The sequence below is a fragment of the Nuphar pumila genome, chromosome 1 (genome assembly GCF_984573655.1).
Source record: "Nuphar pumila chromosome 1, dmNupPumi1.hap1.1, whole genome shotgun sequence".
Lineage (NCBI taxonomy): Eukaryota > Viridiplantae > Streptophyta > Magnoliopsida > Nymphaeales > Nymphaeaceae > Nuphar > Nuphar pumila.
The window spans coordinates 12,157,951-12,175,705 of record NC_143249.1 but is presented as its reverse complement, the minus strand read 5'-3'; the positions used below and the strand labels follow the sequence as shown (position 1 = coordinate 12,175,705).

The following is a 17,755-nucleotide window of genomic DNA, read 5'->3' as shown; positions in this document are numbered from 1 at the left end:
TGAAGGGGTAGTTGTTGTTGTTGTTTGTTGTTCACTGGGTAGCTGAGACCGAACTTTTTTCTGGTAATTGAAAAGGGTTTAGCATCACGTGAGAATTCAGTTAAATGTTGTTTTGTATTGAGGCTAAATATCCAGTTCCTAAAGAAAGAAAATGCTTATGATTTCAAAAGGAGAAGCTATTTTTTTTTTCAAATAAGCAGAATCACGTTTATTAGATTCAATTCCCCATTTGCTTATGTGCACCCTCGTGTGGCAAAGTACGGACGCCCAGCGAGCTTCCAAATGTGTTTTAGTATGCTTAAAAATAACCAAAGTTTAACCAGAGATTCTTGGGCAATTATCAAGAATGGTCAAGCTTTTAAAAATAATTTTGCAAAACCGAAGTCTGTTATTGGAATAATAAGTAAACACTAAAAATTGATTTCTCAAAAACTTAAATAATTTTCTAAAATCCGCCAAATTTCTAAAATGACAAATGTAATACTTAAAAAAACTATTTTAACCTTTGCATGCATAGTGAACCTCTCGGGCTCGCGATATATCGATCCGCTCGTCGGCTATCGCAAACACTCATGAATATTCACAGCGGCTACAAACGGTCACATGGACGGCTGAGATTCCAACCTGAAGGATGGATCATGAGTCGCCTTCATCCATGCTCCTTTTCTCTGAAGTTTCTGCTTCTGCTTCTGTGCAGCATACAGCATAGAAATAGGACGTTTCTTCTCCATCCTGTAACCCTTTTTCTTCCTCTTCCGTTGTGCGAGAGTCTCGGCGACGATGACGGCAGAGAAGCGTCCGGCCGCAGATGCGGAATACGAGGATCGATCACCACCCAAAAAACGGGGGAATCCGGATCCCGATAGGTATGTCTCCTCTCACTGTTCTGATTTCCGTAAAATCGTTTCGGAATTTTTACTCTTCAAGTGATTGATCTGAAGAGAGCTTGGGGTTCAACGTTGTTTCGTCGTATTTCTTTTCCTTTGGGTCGATTTTCTTTCCAAACACCGATTGCGGCTTCAGAAATTTAGCTGCAAACAAGCAATAAAATAGGGAATTGCGATGTTTTTCTTTAAAGATGCGGTAGAGAAGTTTAGTTTTCCAAGGGCTTAGGGGAAGCCTTTCTCGGAGGCTTGATCATGTCTAGTTCTGTTTTTTTTTTCGGCTCTTATTCAAAGGACAGAAGAATATTGCTTTGGATTTCAAGTTTAATTAAAGAGATACAGGTGAAATTCTAATCGAGATATTAGAAGATGAGTAAATCGGCTGGCTTTTAGGATGCCAGATTTTGTTTCCTTGATGTGATGTAATTACTAGGAACTTATAGTTTGCTTTGTTGTTATTGTTTCTTTTGATGATATACTTCATTGTTATGTTTATATGCCTTAAATGAATTTAAAACTTAGAGTGTATATATATATATATATATATATATATATATATATATATATATATATATATATATATATATATATATATATATATATATATCCTTTTGATTTTCAAATGCCCGGTTACATGTTTCTGTTATTAATATCAATTTGATTAATCTATATATGATTTAACTTTCATCTGTAATAATTTGTAGTGTTCTTATGCAAGATGTACTGGTGGAATTTTGTCGTACTCTGGATCCTATCCTCCGTAACATTGTAAGTTTACTTTTATCTAATAGGTATTATTATATTCAGTTATGGACGATTCGGACTGACATGTTTTTATAGCATGAGATCTTCACCATGAACAAAAAGTTGATTTTATTATCATACATTAATACCATACTTATCCATCCATTAGGCCACAAGGGGTTGATGAAAAAAATAAACTTGCAATGAAAATAAACAATCATATTTTATGCTGCCGGAAGGTCTTGATTATTACCTTAATTTCGGTTTTAAATAAGGAAAATGGGTTTTTAACTTTCAAGTGAATTATATAGTAGGATTTTTTTGTAATATCTACAGTATAAACAAAGATCTATCATGAATGGGTTGATGTGGCTTGATCTGATGGGTTTCTAATTCTATTGCTTCTAAGGTTCAAATCCTCCCAAATTTTACTAAGAGCATGCCTGGTGTTAAGAATGAAGAAAGCTTTTTCTATATGGAGTTTAAGAAGATAGTGTTGTTAAGATTTGGTCATCCCTGGTTGAGGATTTCCATTGAGACAGAAAAGGAAAAGATGTATGGATATAACATCGATGATGAATATGTATGCGATTTCACTCATGGAAAAAAAAATCATACCTATTTCTTGTTTTATTTTTGTTCTCATTTTTCAGTTCATAATCTTACCCAGCATACCAAGGTCCTTGGGCGTTCGTGATCCAGATCTCATGGATCTGGCAACTGTGCTTGAAGTTGATGTTTTTTGTTCTCATTTTTCAGTTCATAATCTTACCCAGCATAATTTTGAAGACCTATTTTATGAGTTTTGAACCTGTGATTGCATTGGTATCGAAAATCCAAGAAAAAACGGTTTTGATTTTGTCAAAATCGGAGTTGTAATGCATTCAGAACATGCCTGACAAGTTCAAAGGCAAATTGGTAATTTCAGTAGTTTTCGAGGTTTGCAGTGACCTGCCGGTCATGGTCGTCCATACCCTGGTTGACCAAGCCCAATCAAATACATATAAACATTTACGACTTGTACAAAATATCATTTTTATAAATAAAATTATTGTTTTGAATTTAATTAGAAATTAACTATGTCACATGGGTGCGGGTGCGGGGATGCAGCACTTCCAAAAAATCCGGGTGCGGGGGTGCGGCAAATATATATATATATATATATATATATATATATATATATATATATATATATATATATATATATATATATATATATATAGTCCAAAAGTTGGACATAAATGACCTTTGGTGCATTGACTGCACCCACGGTCAGGTTGACCGCATCGGGTGCGGGTGCGGGTGCAGCACCTAGTTGGAGAATCCCTGTTACATATATTAAAAAAAAATCTTGGAATTTTTTTTTTAAGTCCGAAAAATTGGAACAAAATGACCCTGGGTGCGTTGACCGCACCCAGGGTCGGGTTGACCGCACCCGGTGCTGCACCCGCACCCGCGTCACGTCGACGCGGGTGGGGCACCCTGCTAGCCGAATCCCTATGACATAGGAAATTAACTAAAATATAAGGACATAGTTTGTAATAACTAGATCCCAACTAGGAGTTGGAATCCAACCAAACCAGAACTAGGTCTGGTTGGATCCCTATATTGGATCAGCCTGGGTCTCACCCCAAGCCCAAATCCCCTTTCCTTGCAACACATGCTTTCTACCCATGGTTTTGTAAAGAATTAACAAGTGTTAAACAATTTAACACTTGTTTGGCTTGGTGTTGCCACTTGGCAACACCAAAGCTCCTCTCCTTCCCTATAAATAGAGGGCATTCACCCTCCCCCCTCCCCTCATTCCATCTTTCTTCCCTCTTTTCCCTCTCTCCTAGCTGCACCACCATTTTGGTTGTTGTCATCCCCTTTAGCCTAACCCGGTTCGGTCCCCTCTAGCCTAATTCAACCTAACCCAGTTCGGTCCCCTCTAGCCTAGCCCGGTTTAGCCCTCTAGTTGACCCATTTAGCTCCGCCTCGGTTCACATAGATTGACTCCACCACCGTCAATGTACTTACGCATATGTAAGGATCGCCAACTATTCACATTTGAAGGAAAATTCTCGTGGGATATTTTGAAATTTTTTCGTATCTTGTCGATACACTCTACAGTGTAGGTTCCTATACCAAATGCCCGTAATTTGACGTTAAATTCATATTCTTGTTGCACTTGTACTCACATATGATTTGTTTATGTTTTGATAACCTCACATGTGTTCGATATGCAATATAAAATAATATATATTTTTGCATGTAAAATACATAGCTTTGGGAGAGGGTGATTGAGTATAGGTTAAGGAAGGTTGTCATGATATGAAATCAGAGAATCAATTTAGTTTTATGCCTGAAAGATCAACTATGGAAGCTATACATCTTCTTAGACAACTTATTGAGAGATATAGAGAGAGGAACAAAGATTTGCATATGGTTTTTATTGATTTGGAGAAGGCATACGATCTATGTCACATGGGTGCGGGTGCGGCACAATTTTAAAAATTTTGGACACGAGGACTCGGCTATATATATATTTTAAAAAATATATATAATAATATATCCAGTGTGTGCATATATGTGGATATTGGTCCTCTAAAGTTTGGCACCAGCATGAGTGTTTTTACAAACTTTGCAAATTGTACTTTTGCCCTTGCAGAAAGGGGGGTCCGGGGGCTCCCCCCCGGCGCGGGTCCCGTTCCGCGGTCAGCGGGTGGGGGTCCAGGGGGGCAGCGCCCCCCAGACCAAATTTTTTCTTGGGCTTATGTTTGAGACTCATGCTATATATATATATATATATATATATATATATCATTTTTTTGCCCTAAAAATGGACGTTTTTGGACTCAATCAACATTGACCGAGTCCAAAACAAGGACGGACTCGGCCTCGACTCGTTAATCGAGTCTGAGCTGAGTCCGTGTCCGCACTCGTGTCGGTGCGTGTCGACTCGGGTGCGGCGCCTCCCTAGCCGAGTTCGTGTGACATAGCATACGATAGAGTACCTAGGGATGTTCTCTGGTGGACAATGATGAAGAAAGGTGTTTCTCTCAAGTACATTAGTATAATTAAAGATATGTACGAAGGAGTAGTAACCAATGTCTGCACTTGTGGAGAGGTGACAACCAATTTTCCTATAACGGTTGGGTTACATCAAGGATCTGCATTAAGCCCTGCTATAGTGATGGATGAGCTTACGAGATCAATTCAAGAAAATGTGTTGTGGTGTATGTTGTTTGCTGATGATATTGTTTTGATTGATGAGTCTAGAGCTGGGGTTAATGCTAAGTTAGAATTATGGAGACAGACATTGGAAGCAAGAGGTTTTAAGTTGAGTAAGAGTAAGACAGAATATATGGAATGTCGGTTTAGTAAGCAACAAAGTAGTGATGAGAGTATAGTGAAGCTTGGTGAGCAAGAAATACCGGTGGATGATTGTTTCAAATATTTGGGATCTATCATTTAAAAGTATGGAGAAATTGATGGAGATGTAAATCATAGGATAAAGGTTGGGTGGATGAAATGGAAAAGTGCAATTGGAGTGTTGTGAGATCGTAAAATGCCATTGCGGTTGAAGAAAAAGGTTTATAGGACGACAATTAGGCCCGCTTTACTATATGGTACGGAATGTTGTGCTGCCAAGAGACATCATATTCAAAAAATGAGTTTAGCTAAGATGCGTATGCTTAGATGGATGTGTGAAAATACAATAAAAGATAAGATTCAGAACGAGGAGATACATAAGAAGGTAGGCGTTGCATCCATTGAAAATAAGATGAGAGAGAATCGATTACGGTTTGGACATATTCGGCGAAGGCCTAATGATGCTCCAGTTAGAAGGATGGAGAAATGAGAAATTATATTAGTTAAAAGAGGTCGAGGTAGGCCTAAGAAGACTTGGATGGAGATGATAGAAAAGGATATGAATGCTTTGAACCTCACCGAGGACATGGCATTGGATAGAAAGGATTGGAGGAGAATGATTCATGTGGAAGACCCAGAATGATTTTCTTTTTTGGTTCATATCGCCGACCCCAATTGTTTTGGGATGAAGGCGTAGTTGTTGTTGTTTGCATGTAAAATACATAATATATATATATATAAGGAAAATATATGTGTATATATATATTTATGGATATATATATATATATTTATGGATATATATATTTATGGATACATATATATATATATGAATTTTATTAGAAAATACCTCGTATGTTCGTATTTCTCAAGAAAATATGCTATCATTCGTTTCTAGAGAAATACGATATAGCTGCGGCGCGGATGCAGGATGTTGCGAGGATGTCGACGAGCATATCATTTTTCTTTCCTAGACACTAAATTCAGACACATGACATTGTATTAGTTTTGTAATATTTTAAATGATACATCGTTCTTTTGAATGAAAGTATTTTATTTGTGTCATGTTATCCCCTTTTGAATTCAGTATACTCGTTTTTTAGTGTAACGTAATCTGCATGAGGTTTCGTACCCTTTTTTAAAATGTTCTGATGATTTTAATAAAGAATGAAAAGTTTTTAATTTTCACGTATTTTTTCAAGGGTTGAAAATCTTGGGGCGTTACACATCTAAATCTTTTTTGGTTTTTACCATATCCAAAAACACACAAGGTATTTCTCTATGTGATAGCTTATCTTTTTTGTTTGTAAGAACAAAACATTTATATCTAAAAGTCTTTAATCTAGAACAATCGGGAATAATCCAGAAAAAAATTATAATTTTTTTCAAAATAAGCGATATTTTGAAGTTTAGTATAAGGGAAGCTTCCGCCCAAAAATTTTTGGAACATGTTTTGAAATAAGTAGGGTTCTAGTGGTTTCTATTATATGTCTATGTTTTCTCTTGGTCAATCCATTTTGTTGAGGGGTATTGGTGCAAGATCTTTAGTGCAAAATACCATTGGTTTCTAAATATTTTTTGAAATTATTTGACGTAAATTTTCTCATTGAATTAGAGCAAAAAATAGATGTATTTGTTTTGAATAAGTTCTTAACGAGGTTGTGAAAAGTTTTGAAAATTTCAAAGACCAAGTATTTGTGCCGAAGAAAGTAAATCCAAGTATATCAGGAGTAATCATCAACGAAAATCACATAATAAACATAGCTACCTTTTGAGACAATAGGTGTCTGACCCCACACATCTGAGTGTACTAATTTAAGTGGTTTAGTAGCAAAAAGGTCATCTCTTTGAAAGAAATAACTTTCATATTTCCAAGAATGCAATCAATGCAAGAAAACTTTCATTACAATTTTTTTTCAAATAAGGTACATTGGACAATTTAGATGTGCTAGGATGTCCTAGCCTTTGATGCCATAAAAATATATCCATATTTTGTATATTATAAAAAAATCTTTTGAAATAATCAACTAATCCATGTAATAGAGATCTCTTTTCCTATAACCTTCCCTAATCTGCTTCCTATATTGGAGATCCTGCACTAAACATTGGTCTGATGAGAAGAAAATACTACAACCATGGTCGACTATTTGTAAAATGGAAAATAGGTTAGATTAAGTTTTGGAACAAATCTAACTTTAAGAATGAAAAAGTTTGAGTTTTTTTTTTAAATTTTCAATTCCATTTATATCAAGTGAGGAACCATTGATGGTAAAAACATTAGTTCCACAATCAGAAAGTAATGAATCATTATGATTCATATGAAAGTGACACTTGAATCCAAGAGCCAAACAATCTAACCAGGAGGTGAGGAATAAGAAACCGCGATGCCCGTGATGGAAGAACACGAGCCTTTGAGAAGCGGTTATAGGGCTTTCACCAATTGGGACAACGTTATGGTTCCAATAGATTTGGAATTTCCATCGGTTCCATTTTTGTCCTCTATAAGTATATACCGTCGCCATCCTCTTCTCATCCCTTCCTTTGAATTTTGGCCAATAGGACTTGATGTGCCTCGATTCCCCACAATTATGACAAACAATCTTTTTTTCCCATCATTATTGTGTGGCCTCTCGAAATTAGGTTTGGTGAAATGATGAGGCTTGTATGTATTTGTACCGAGTCTAGAGACAACCAACACATTATCGTTGGTCGCCTTGGATTTGGACATAGTTTTCATTCTTATTTCCTCCATACATACTTTGGCTAATACTTCATGTAGAGGTGGAATTTTCTTACAATGGATGATTGTGACCAGTAGTTGTTCATACTTAGGTCTAAGACCCTTCATGAATTGAAAATATTGTTTTTCAAGGATTTCATTTTCGTTTCAAGAGTATCGTTGGGTGTCTCCCATATAGGCTCCATTTTGGTCATTTGATATCAAAGTCTTGTGAGAGTACCATAATACTCTCTCACGGTCTTATCCCTTTGTTTACAATTGTGGATGTGGTCACACAAGTCTCGTTTGTATGCGACATCCTTTTGTGTGTATATTTGTTTAGTGAACCCATGCTTGATGTTGGCACATGGTTCTTTGCACATGCTTATCATGAAGAGAGAGAACCTTGGCATGCCAACCTTCCATTCTTTGTAAGCCTTCTTGTAGTCCAAGAGAGCTTTTTCTCTCTCACTCCCTTTAAGAGTTTCTTCCTTTGTCAAATTGTCTTCTTCCACAATGGGTTTGGTGGGAATTGACTGAGGTTCCAGTGTGGAACCATCAACATAATGCCACGAGTCTTTTTCAACCAAAATTCTCTTCACCGCAGTTTCCCACATGTTGTAATTGGTCCAATCAAGCTTGATATTACAACTTTTTCAGCCATGCAGAGAAAAAGAAGAAAGAAGAAAGAAGAAGAAGATGAAGGATAACAATGTTGGTGGTGAGCTTTCCGAAGCAACAAACCCTTGATCTCTCAAACCACCACCATGCGATCCTTGTCTACAAGATCTGCAAACTCAAGAGCTCCAAGGCTCTTATACCATTTAATGAAATACAAGAGTGCACAAATAGATGCCACCAAGGGCTTACACAATTACAAATATGTGCACAAATACAACAAGTCTCTTATGAGCCAATACAAACAAGAATACAAGCCTCTTATGGTCTAATACAATCAAGAACACAAACCACTTATGGGCAAGAACACTTAAGAAAAGCATGAGGATATGTGGGTTCACCGCACATATATATACATGAGAGTGAGTGTGAGAGAGCTTGGACTAGCCCAATGGCTAGTTGGGGCTAGCTCCAACGGCTATAACTCTTTTATATTAGTGCCCCTAAGGGGCACTACGTATTACAAAGTTAGAATAATAAAAATAAAAAATAAACAAAAGGAAAATTATTCCAATACCACTAATATATATACATTACATGTATATACATATTAACATATATATTTACAATGAATACTTCAATTTAACAAAGAAAATGACACTGAGGAAAATCTTATTTACATAATGTGATAGCTATTTGTTATATGCCACCTCAAGAAAGTGAAAGGTTTTCGTCATCATCTTCTCCAATCTTGCCTTGGCTTTCTTGAATCTAAGTGTTCTATAGTCTTGACTGACCCTAGTTGCAGCATAGAAAAAAGACAAAAAAAGAGAAGATGAAGAAAGCTTCTATCATGACCCTTAATGTTTCAAGATAATCAGTGGCAGCACTATCAGATTCCCTGACATACATACATATCTATATCTATACACATCTATATATTTATTTATATATGTTACAATCAACTGTACATACCATCTAGTTAGAAAATCATAGGTTCAAGCTGTATTGACTCAATCTAACCCTATAGATATGTTCAGAATGGTCAACTTGCTAGGGATCTTGTTTTTTCCTACATAATAAAACATGATTTAATTATTGTTGGCATTGTATTAAGGATGTGAGGATGCATGTCGCGGTCATTTTCCTGTATCACATTTGAATTACTTTCAATTATATGCTAATGAATTTATTAGTCTATAAGATTGTGATGAACATGACTCATTGTTTACATATCTTCTTATTACATTTCAATGAATAAACAGGTAAGAGAAGAAGTGAATAAACAGATAAGGGAAGAGGTGCCACAAGTTCTCATGAACCTGCATGATGGCAGGTATTGTTGTGTGCATTAGCAGTTATGTTGCTATTTCACTCTTTCAGTTGTGTAGTTTATGTGTTCTCCAAACTGCTTGGGCATTATACCTACACTTTCTGCCACCATTCTTTTTGAAAAGGAGAAAAAAATAAAAGCAGAAAATCTAAATGTCGAGTTAATGATAAATCATATTTAGCAGTTGTCCAATCATCTCATGAAGTGCATATAGCTACTGTCCAGGAGTCACAGCCATTGTGGTACCGTTCCAAGAACAGGAAACACAATAAACATTAATGTCTTTGAAATCTTGTATACCTTAATGGCCTATCACAGGCTGTGCTTCACAGAAAAATACTGGTGGCTTGACTTGTAACATTCCCCATCTTTAGTGCCAGATCTAGTGAAAAAATTAAGCAATTTGATTTAATAATTCTAGCTTGTCTATACACTTTAAAGTAAAACCACTGTCACAGATATCGGCGATATCTTCAAAATATCGTGATATTATCGGTGTACTTTCAGTGAACGCTAATATAGGTAAAACATCACAATGTTTTGAAAATATCACCGAATTGATAATATTGCGATATTATCATGATAGTCTTGTGATATTACCACAATATTATCAATTATTTTTACTGTTTTTATTTATTTTTTAAATCTTAAATATGTTTTTCTTCTTTATTTTACATTTTTTATTTATTCCTTTTATTATATATGTTTTTTTTGTATAAACATGATATTTCTTTTACTTATTTTGTTACTTTTTATATTTTTAAGCTCCGAGCTTTTTTCGAGATTTATCATCAAACCTATAATATTGCAAGAAATAGCCTTGCCAAGATATAGCTGATACCGATATTTGTGATTATGAGTAAAAACATTGAAAATACTATCTTGAATTGACTAATGCTATATACATAAGGTACACATGCATTATAATGAAACATCTAAATTTTGTAAAGGAGCAGAAGCAAGGTGTAGAATGCAACTTACAGAAGAAATTGATCTTCACCGCAATCTAGGAACATAAGGCAGAGAAATAGTGCCAACCAAGTAGCTGCAATATGCATGACATCCTCATTTCGAAATATTGTTGACTTTAAGAATAACAAAAGCCATATCAAGTGAGAGCTAGCAAAGCCAAGCTATCTGAACGTTTTGATCATTACTTTCCCTCCACCTTGTTAACATGCCAAGAAATCTATAAGAAAAAATTACAAAATTCTGCAGTGGATCTTCGCTAGCCATTGGGCTAATCAAGAACTCGAGTTGCCATATGCTTAAAGATCCAATTGAGAAGCGAATGAGAAAAACAATGAATAGTTCACAATACTAGGAACATAACATATTGTTCAAGTAGCAGTCATTTGCATCGATTTAGAGGCATTTTATGTTGACTAATAACATGAACTAAAAGTATGATATCCACTCTAGAGATGGTCAACACGTCAATCTACCGACTACAAGTGTGATATCCACTCTAGAGATGGTCAACACATGTCAATCTACCGACTAGCTTCTAATATACTGTAGGATACAATGATGCTTAGAAGTATGCATTTCATATTAAGCTCAGTATGTTTATCAAGCTTTCTATAGCAGATACTAGTTATCCCATGAGACAATTTGTTTCATACCCATATAATATCCCATGAGACCATCTGTTTCACACCCATACAAGAGATGCACTGTGAGCATGGGTAATCTATCAAGTCCTGGAAAAGATTAAAAAGTTTTCAGTCTTTCATCTCAAACAACTAGTTCAGTCTTTCTTGGTTCAAATTATAGTCGTGAACCATCCGTTTTGACAGTGTTATCAGTATCGTAATGTATCATACAATAAGATATGGCATATCGCAGTATCGCTGGTCCATGTGATACGATATACCCTCCTGAATCTTTAATGCGATACAATATGATATTCAGTTATTTTAAATTTTATTTTATTTTTGTATCATGCAATTCCTATAATTTGTTTAGTAAAACCCTTTTTCTTTTGTTTGTTATCTAATGTGACTCTTTAATAGTAAATCTCTTGTTTCACATGTTATAGTAGTAGATGTGTATAATTGTTCATAATGCTTAAATTTGATTTCTTTTTTTCTATTTTATTCTATGATTTTTGGATTTTTTATTTTTTGTAATTTTTTAAATTTTTTTTTTGTATCTTTCTATATGGTACAATATTGTACAATACATCCGAACTTTCCATTGCTAAATTTCCACAGGTTATCTGCAAAGCAGCTTCAGGCATCGGATGGAAGAAAGCTACAACTTCATTTCACGACATGTTTACCAGAAAAATTTTTCACATGGAGGAAACTAAAAGGGAAGCAGGGTGAACCTATTCAAATCAAGTTAGTGGATGCAAATAGTGACAATGAGATCTCATCTGGGCCTGAGTCATGTCTTCAGTTAGATATTGTTATTTTAGATGGAGATTTCAATGATTTACCGGATGCTGATTGGACACTAGAACATTTTGAAAGATATCTTGTAAAGGCGCGGGAGGGAAAAGGGCCACTTTTGTTAGGCGAGCTGAAGGTGTCCCTGAAGCATGGAGTGGGCACCCTTGGCGAGCTACACTTTACTGACAACTCTAGATGGACAAGGAGCAATAAATTTAGGCTTGGGGTACGAGTTGCTGCTGGATATTCTGAACATATTCGTGTTCGAGAGGCTAAGTCAGAGACTTTCTTTGTCAGAGAAAATAGAGGAGAACGTATGCCCCTCTCTCTCTTAAAAGCAGACTTATTATAGCACTGCTGTCATTAGATACCTGATACCATCAAAAGCATCAGTATATTAGTTTCATAATTTTGCAGCTTATAAGAAGCATGATCCACCTGATTCAAATGACAAGGTATGGAGATTGAAGGAAATAGCAATGGATGGTCCATATCATAGAGCCCTTGATGAACAGAAAATTGTTACTGTTGAAGATTTCCTACGGTGTCTGGTTATGGATCCACAAAGATTACGCGATGTAAGGATTTACACTATTCCACTTCTTGTTTAAGGATATTTTCATTTCTTTTCCCCCAAATTTAAAGCTTCCTGATGATTGTGTAAGAAATTGTTTATATGTTCATTGATGATATTCTTCTGGTGGTGATTGTATAGATATTTGGAAGCAAGTTGTCAGACGGGAAATGGGATAGCATGACGAAGCATGCCGAGAGATGCAAACCTAGTACGAAGATATATAAATACTATGATGGTGAAGCCATGAAAACTATCATTTTCAACAATATCTACGAAGTCAGAGGCCTTATTATAGATGATCATTACATCCCTGTGGAGTCACTTTCCGATCATGAGAAGGTGCATGTTTCACCCTCCCATATGCTGTCTGCACACCCACCAGGCACGTGCACACACAAGTGGATGAAATTACCAGCACATCTCTTCTTTCCTATTCATTGCCATGAGAATACCACATAGCAGCAAGCAGTACATAGAAGCATTTAAGTAGCTTTGCATGGATAGCTTCTGCCTTGCTTGACTGATCATGACAAAGATTCTTACAGTGGATCTGTAGTCCTGCATGTGCACGTCTTGCAATCTCCCAAGAATAACCATCATCATACTACTCTGCTGAATGGACCAAGAACATTGGTTGCAATGTTCATGAGTGCTTAAGTATGTGTTTAGATTCAGCGGCTTATCCACAAAAGTGAGAAGAGTGGGGATCATTTATCGTGGAGCAAAGGTGCATATCCCACTTATCACACTTTTCTGGGGAAGTGAAGGCATTCAAACAAGTCATTTCTGCATTTCATGATTTTTGGTAGCAATTGTGTGAAGTGTTGAAGGGATTTCTCCAATACTAGTTAGATTATTAGCTATGTAACAGGGATTCAGCTAGCAGGGTGCCGTACCCGCGTCGACGCGACTCGACGTGGGTGCGGCACCGAGTGCGGTCAACCCGACCCTGGGTGCGTTGACCGCTCCCAGGGTCATTTCGGTCTATTTTTTTGGTTTTTTTAAAAAAAATTGCCTGGAATTTAAAAAAAAATTGCCCTATGAAATGGGTTCAGACAAAGAAAGCCCGTACTCGTTCGGTTTCTACTTCAAACGCTCCTCCTATCACCTAAAGAACGACAAAATACAACAACACGCTTCATTTTCTCAAATTTCCGATGCAAATGTCACGAAAAACTCGGGTCCAGACAAAAAAGCCCGCAAACTCGTTCGGTTTCTACTCAAAAAGCTCCTCCCATCACCTAAAGAAAAAAAGAAATACAGCAAAAAAGTTTCATCTCCTCAATTTTCCAAGACAAATGTCACGAAAAACTCGGCTTTTGAAAACTGAAATCCAGAAGCCCAAGTGTTGACTCATAAAAGACGATTTCCACTCAAAAAAATGCACTCGATCACCTCAAGATCCCGCGATTTCCTCCAATTCTTGAAGCTAACCGGCATAAACCACTGAGAAACACAGATTGGGAGCGAAACCTCGGAAAATCGAGCGTGCGATTGGGGAGATTTCCACTGACCTGAAGAAGAGCGAGTGGCGAACACGCGCATCCCAATCCTTCTACGGCAAAAGGGAGGGAGTGTAGGAAGAGGTAGAGAGAGCGAGTTCCTCTCCTTGGTGGAGTGAAGAGAGACGCTTCACTGGTCACTGCTTTCAGATTTGTGTTTTTGGCTTCCGAACCCTCTTTCCCTCTCTCTCTCTCTCTTTGCTTTTCCTTTTTCTTGTTTTTTTTCACAAATTTTCGTGTCAACGATTGACCCACATAGAATAAGAGACTTTGACGCCCTTGCGATGCCCCACGCGTCAGCTTAGCGATGGTTATTTGCATTTCCAAAAATTGTTAAATGCCCCATTCTATCTTTTAATTACGCTAGTGCCATATCTATGACTATCACTGACCACAAACTTAAAAAACGGGGGTTAAATTTACAAAAATTGTTAAAACCCGCGTCGGGGGAACCCCTGGACCCCCCTTATATATATTGACATTTTTGCCCCTGCTGCACCCCCGCACCCGGGGTTTTTGGAAGTGCCGAATCTCCCGCACCCATGTGACATAGATTATTAGTAATATTACTTTTTTGGGAAGCAACCATCCAATAAAGGTGATTTGAATCCGCATTTGTTGATAGAGTCATACTGAGGATTGCCGCCAATGTGACCATTCTGTTTCTATAGAATTGATGTATATTACTTATGGATTATGCTATCAAATTTTACCTTTAGTGGTGAACTTTATGTTGGACCTATCCAATTTTCGAACCAAGATAACATAAACAGCTTATCTGGATCCTTCAAAGGAAAATAAGGAGGCACTTGAATCCAGATATACGATCTCAGATCTGGGTGCATTCAAACACACCCTAAATGAACCGAAGTAAATGTGAAGTATCACCCAGTTGAATGGTTAACTGGGTCAACTTGAAACCAATTTGAATTTAACGGGAAAAGGTAGTCAATTCATGCATTGAACACTGTCTTGAGTGCATTATGCCTGGATAGAATACTTTGTTTGGACTTATTGTTAGCTTGTCCGTTGTAACATTAACTCACTTTAAACTGGTTCACATAAATAGGTTCATCTGAATCTGCATTCTATGAAGAGAAAAGCATACAGAGACTGTAGCAGCTTTAAGGAATTTGATGAGGAAGAGCTGAATCTGGTCCATCAGGGGAGAAACGTTGAAGTTAATCCTGTTTCCATGGAACCATACCTGCCTGTTGTTCATCATGAGAGGCAGGGTGCTGAAGTGCTCTCCAGCCCCATCATGCTCATGAAACAGACTGAAGGAGCCACTGCTCTCGTCCCTCAACAAGAATATTACATGCCTCCAGAGCACACAATGCAAGGCACTCCACCAGGAAAATCACCAGTTGCAACTTCCATCAACCACCCAACCGTATCCATTGCCCATTGTGATCCACATGTTTTTATCGAGTCTGGTTCATGTTCATCATTTCCTGGAGAGGTTCAGCTTGGGAACTCAGGGTCATGGGATAGCATACTGCGATGTTCATTTAGTACGTGCAGTATGGATGAAATATTTGACCTGTTGAATGACAGTCCTCATGAAGCCAATGTGGGTATTGGAGTTTGGCAACCTTTAAACTGGAATTCCAAGAAGGCTAGTACTGGTTGGCTTGAACTTAAACTGGCATTGCGATCAGTCATTTCCATGAGAATCGCAACCAGAAACAGGGTTCGACTTATGGAGCAGTGTTGGGGAACCACTTCATTGGAAAATTACCAAGTACATGCTGTTTAATCACCCATAAGGTCTCGTGTAAATTTTCATCTCTCAATGTTGGTGTTTCACAGTATGTGTGACAAGTTCATTCGTGTGTATATATGTATATGTGTGTATGATAGGTTTAAATCGTTTGAAATATAATTTGACAACACTGCTATATTATAGTATTTGCTTCCAATTGACCCATTCTTGTTTCATAAACTGATCTGATGGTCTTTGAGCTTAATTATGTCAATATTTATGCTTTCTTCAGGAAAAAGGACATATTATGCAAGAGGATGGAATAGGAATTGAAGCTTTCTTTGATTTCTAATCACCCGCATAAGGAATTTGTTGAGGTTGCAAATTCCTGTGTTCGGGTTGTAAAAATGTTTTGAAAGAGGCAATTGTGCACAAAGGCACCAAGTCTTCAATATATAATGTGTGCACAAGGCACAAAATGAGAACGTGAAACAAGTGTGCACAAAGGCACACCACATAAATGAGAACACAAATGCTCAAAGGTATACAAAATAAAAAGAATTTTTATTGAAATTAATAGGAGCTTTTGCTAAAAGCTTAAGGAATACAAAGGAGGGTCACCCCTATATATAATACACAAGGAACAAAAGAGGGGTTTCAAAATAGTCGTTAGAGCCCCTTCAACGGTCAGATTTTTTACCGTTGGAAGGGTCCCAACATCTATTTGTGGAGCCCCTCAAAAATAAAAAAGAAGCAAATAAAAAAAGAAACAAAAAAAAGCAAAAAAATTAAATTACAAACATATTCAAAAAGATAGAATATGCGCAAAAGATAAAATTACCCTTATCGAGTATTACAAAAATAGTATACTTCTTATATATATATATATATATATATATATATATATATATATATATATATATATATATATATATATATATATATATATACTCCCCTTAAGCTTATGGTGCAATGATCGAAAGTTTGCCAAGGAGAAAATGGAAGCGCGATGAACACAACGCTTTAGTAAAAAACTCAGCTAGTTGATATTCTAATGTCATGTAAGGCAGATCAATGACATTCTTTAGATATTCTTCTCTAACATAGTGACAGTTCATCTCGATATGCTTCGTGCTCATAAAAAGTGTGATTCTTTACAATATATATAGCACTCTTGTTGTCGCAGCATAACTTTATAGGCCCTTGAACACTAACCCCCATATTTTTTAGTAACTGTCGAATCCAAACAATTTTCACTGTGGTGGTTGCTATGGCTTGATACTCAGTCTTCGTGAAAGATAAAAACACTTTTTGTTGTTTCTTGCATCTTCACGAAACCAAAGATTTTCCTAAAAAGACACAAAAATCAATTGTCATGTGACGGTTATTTGGGTCACCTCCCCAATCAGAGTCAGTGTAATCTATTAAATTTAACTCAGAGGACGAGGATAAAAATACTCCCTTATTTATGGATCCCTTCACATATCTGATGATCTGAAGCGCTCACATAAACTGTTGTAGGTGCATTGCAACATGCACTGCATGGGAGATATTTAGTATGGTAATACTAAGATACATTAATAAACCAACAAGTTGTCGGTAAGGAATAGGATTTTCTAGAGGAATCTCATTATCAATCTTCATTTTTGTTCCTACTACTTCAGGAATATCACAAGTTTTGTCATTTGAAATGCTTGACCTGTCAATGATTTCACAAGCAAGTTTAGTTTGAGACAAAAAATACCCTCTGTGATAATAGAAAACTTCAATGCCCAAAAAATATGTCAGAAATCCTAAGTCTGACATTTCAAAATTTTTGGTTAGAGTGGATTGATACTTTTGATCCTTATTGCATAATCCTCTGTGATTAACATATCATCAACATATAATAACAAAATTACAATACCTGCATCAGAGTTCTTGACA

At 36.6% G+C, this 17,755-nt stretch overlaps 1 protein-coding gene across 1 annotated transcript; it reads left to right on the top strand.

The window, feature by feature from the left end:
* Window positions 1-751: 751 nt before the first annotated feature.
* LOC149847986 (calmodulin-binding protein 60 F-like) lies at window positions 752-16,046 on the top strand. The gene is made up of 7 exons (XM_090010007.1): window positions 752-866; window positions 1,589-1,652; window positions 9,582-9,652; window positions 11,866-12,359; window positions 12,463-12,623; window positions 12,761-12,961; window positions 15,194-16,046. The coding sequence occupies exons 1-7, from the start codon at window positions 781-783 to the stop codon at window positions 15,881-15,883; spliced, it is 1,767 nt and encodes a 588-aa protein (XP_089866133.1). The 5' UTR covers window positions 752-780; the 3' UTR covers window positions 15,884-16,046.
* The last annotated feature ends 1,709 nt before the right edge of the window (window positions 16,047-17,755 follow it).

What these genes read in the sequence shown, in the direction of transcription:
- LOC149847986 (XM_090010007.1), top strand. Translation starts at nt 781, where the DNA reads ATGACGGCAGAGAAGCGTCCGGCCGCAGATGCGGAATACGAGGATCGA. An exon ending in ATGAACCTGCATGATGGCAG is followed by an intron (nt 9,653 to 11,865) that starts GTATTGTTGTGT and finishes AAATTTCCACAG; the next exon opens with GTTATCTGCAAAGCAGCTTC. An exon ending in ATCCACAAAGATTACGCGAT is followed by an intron (nt 12,624 to 12,760) that starts GTAAGGATTTAC and finishes GTGATTGTATAG; the next exon opens with ATATTTGGAAGCAAGTTGTC.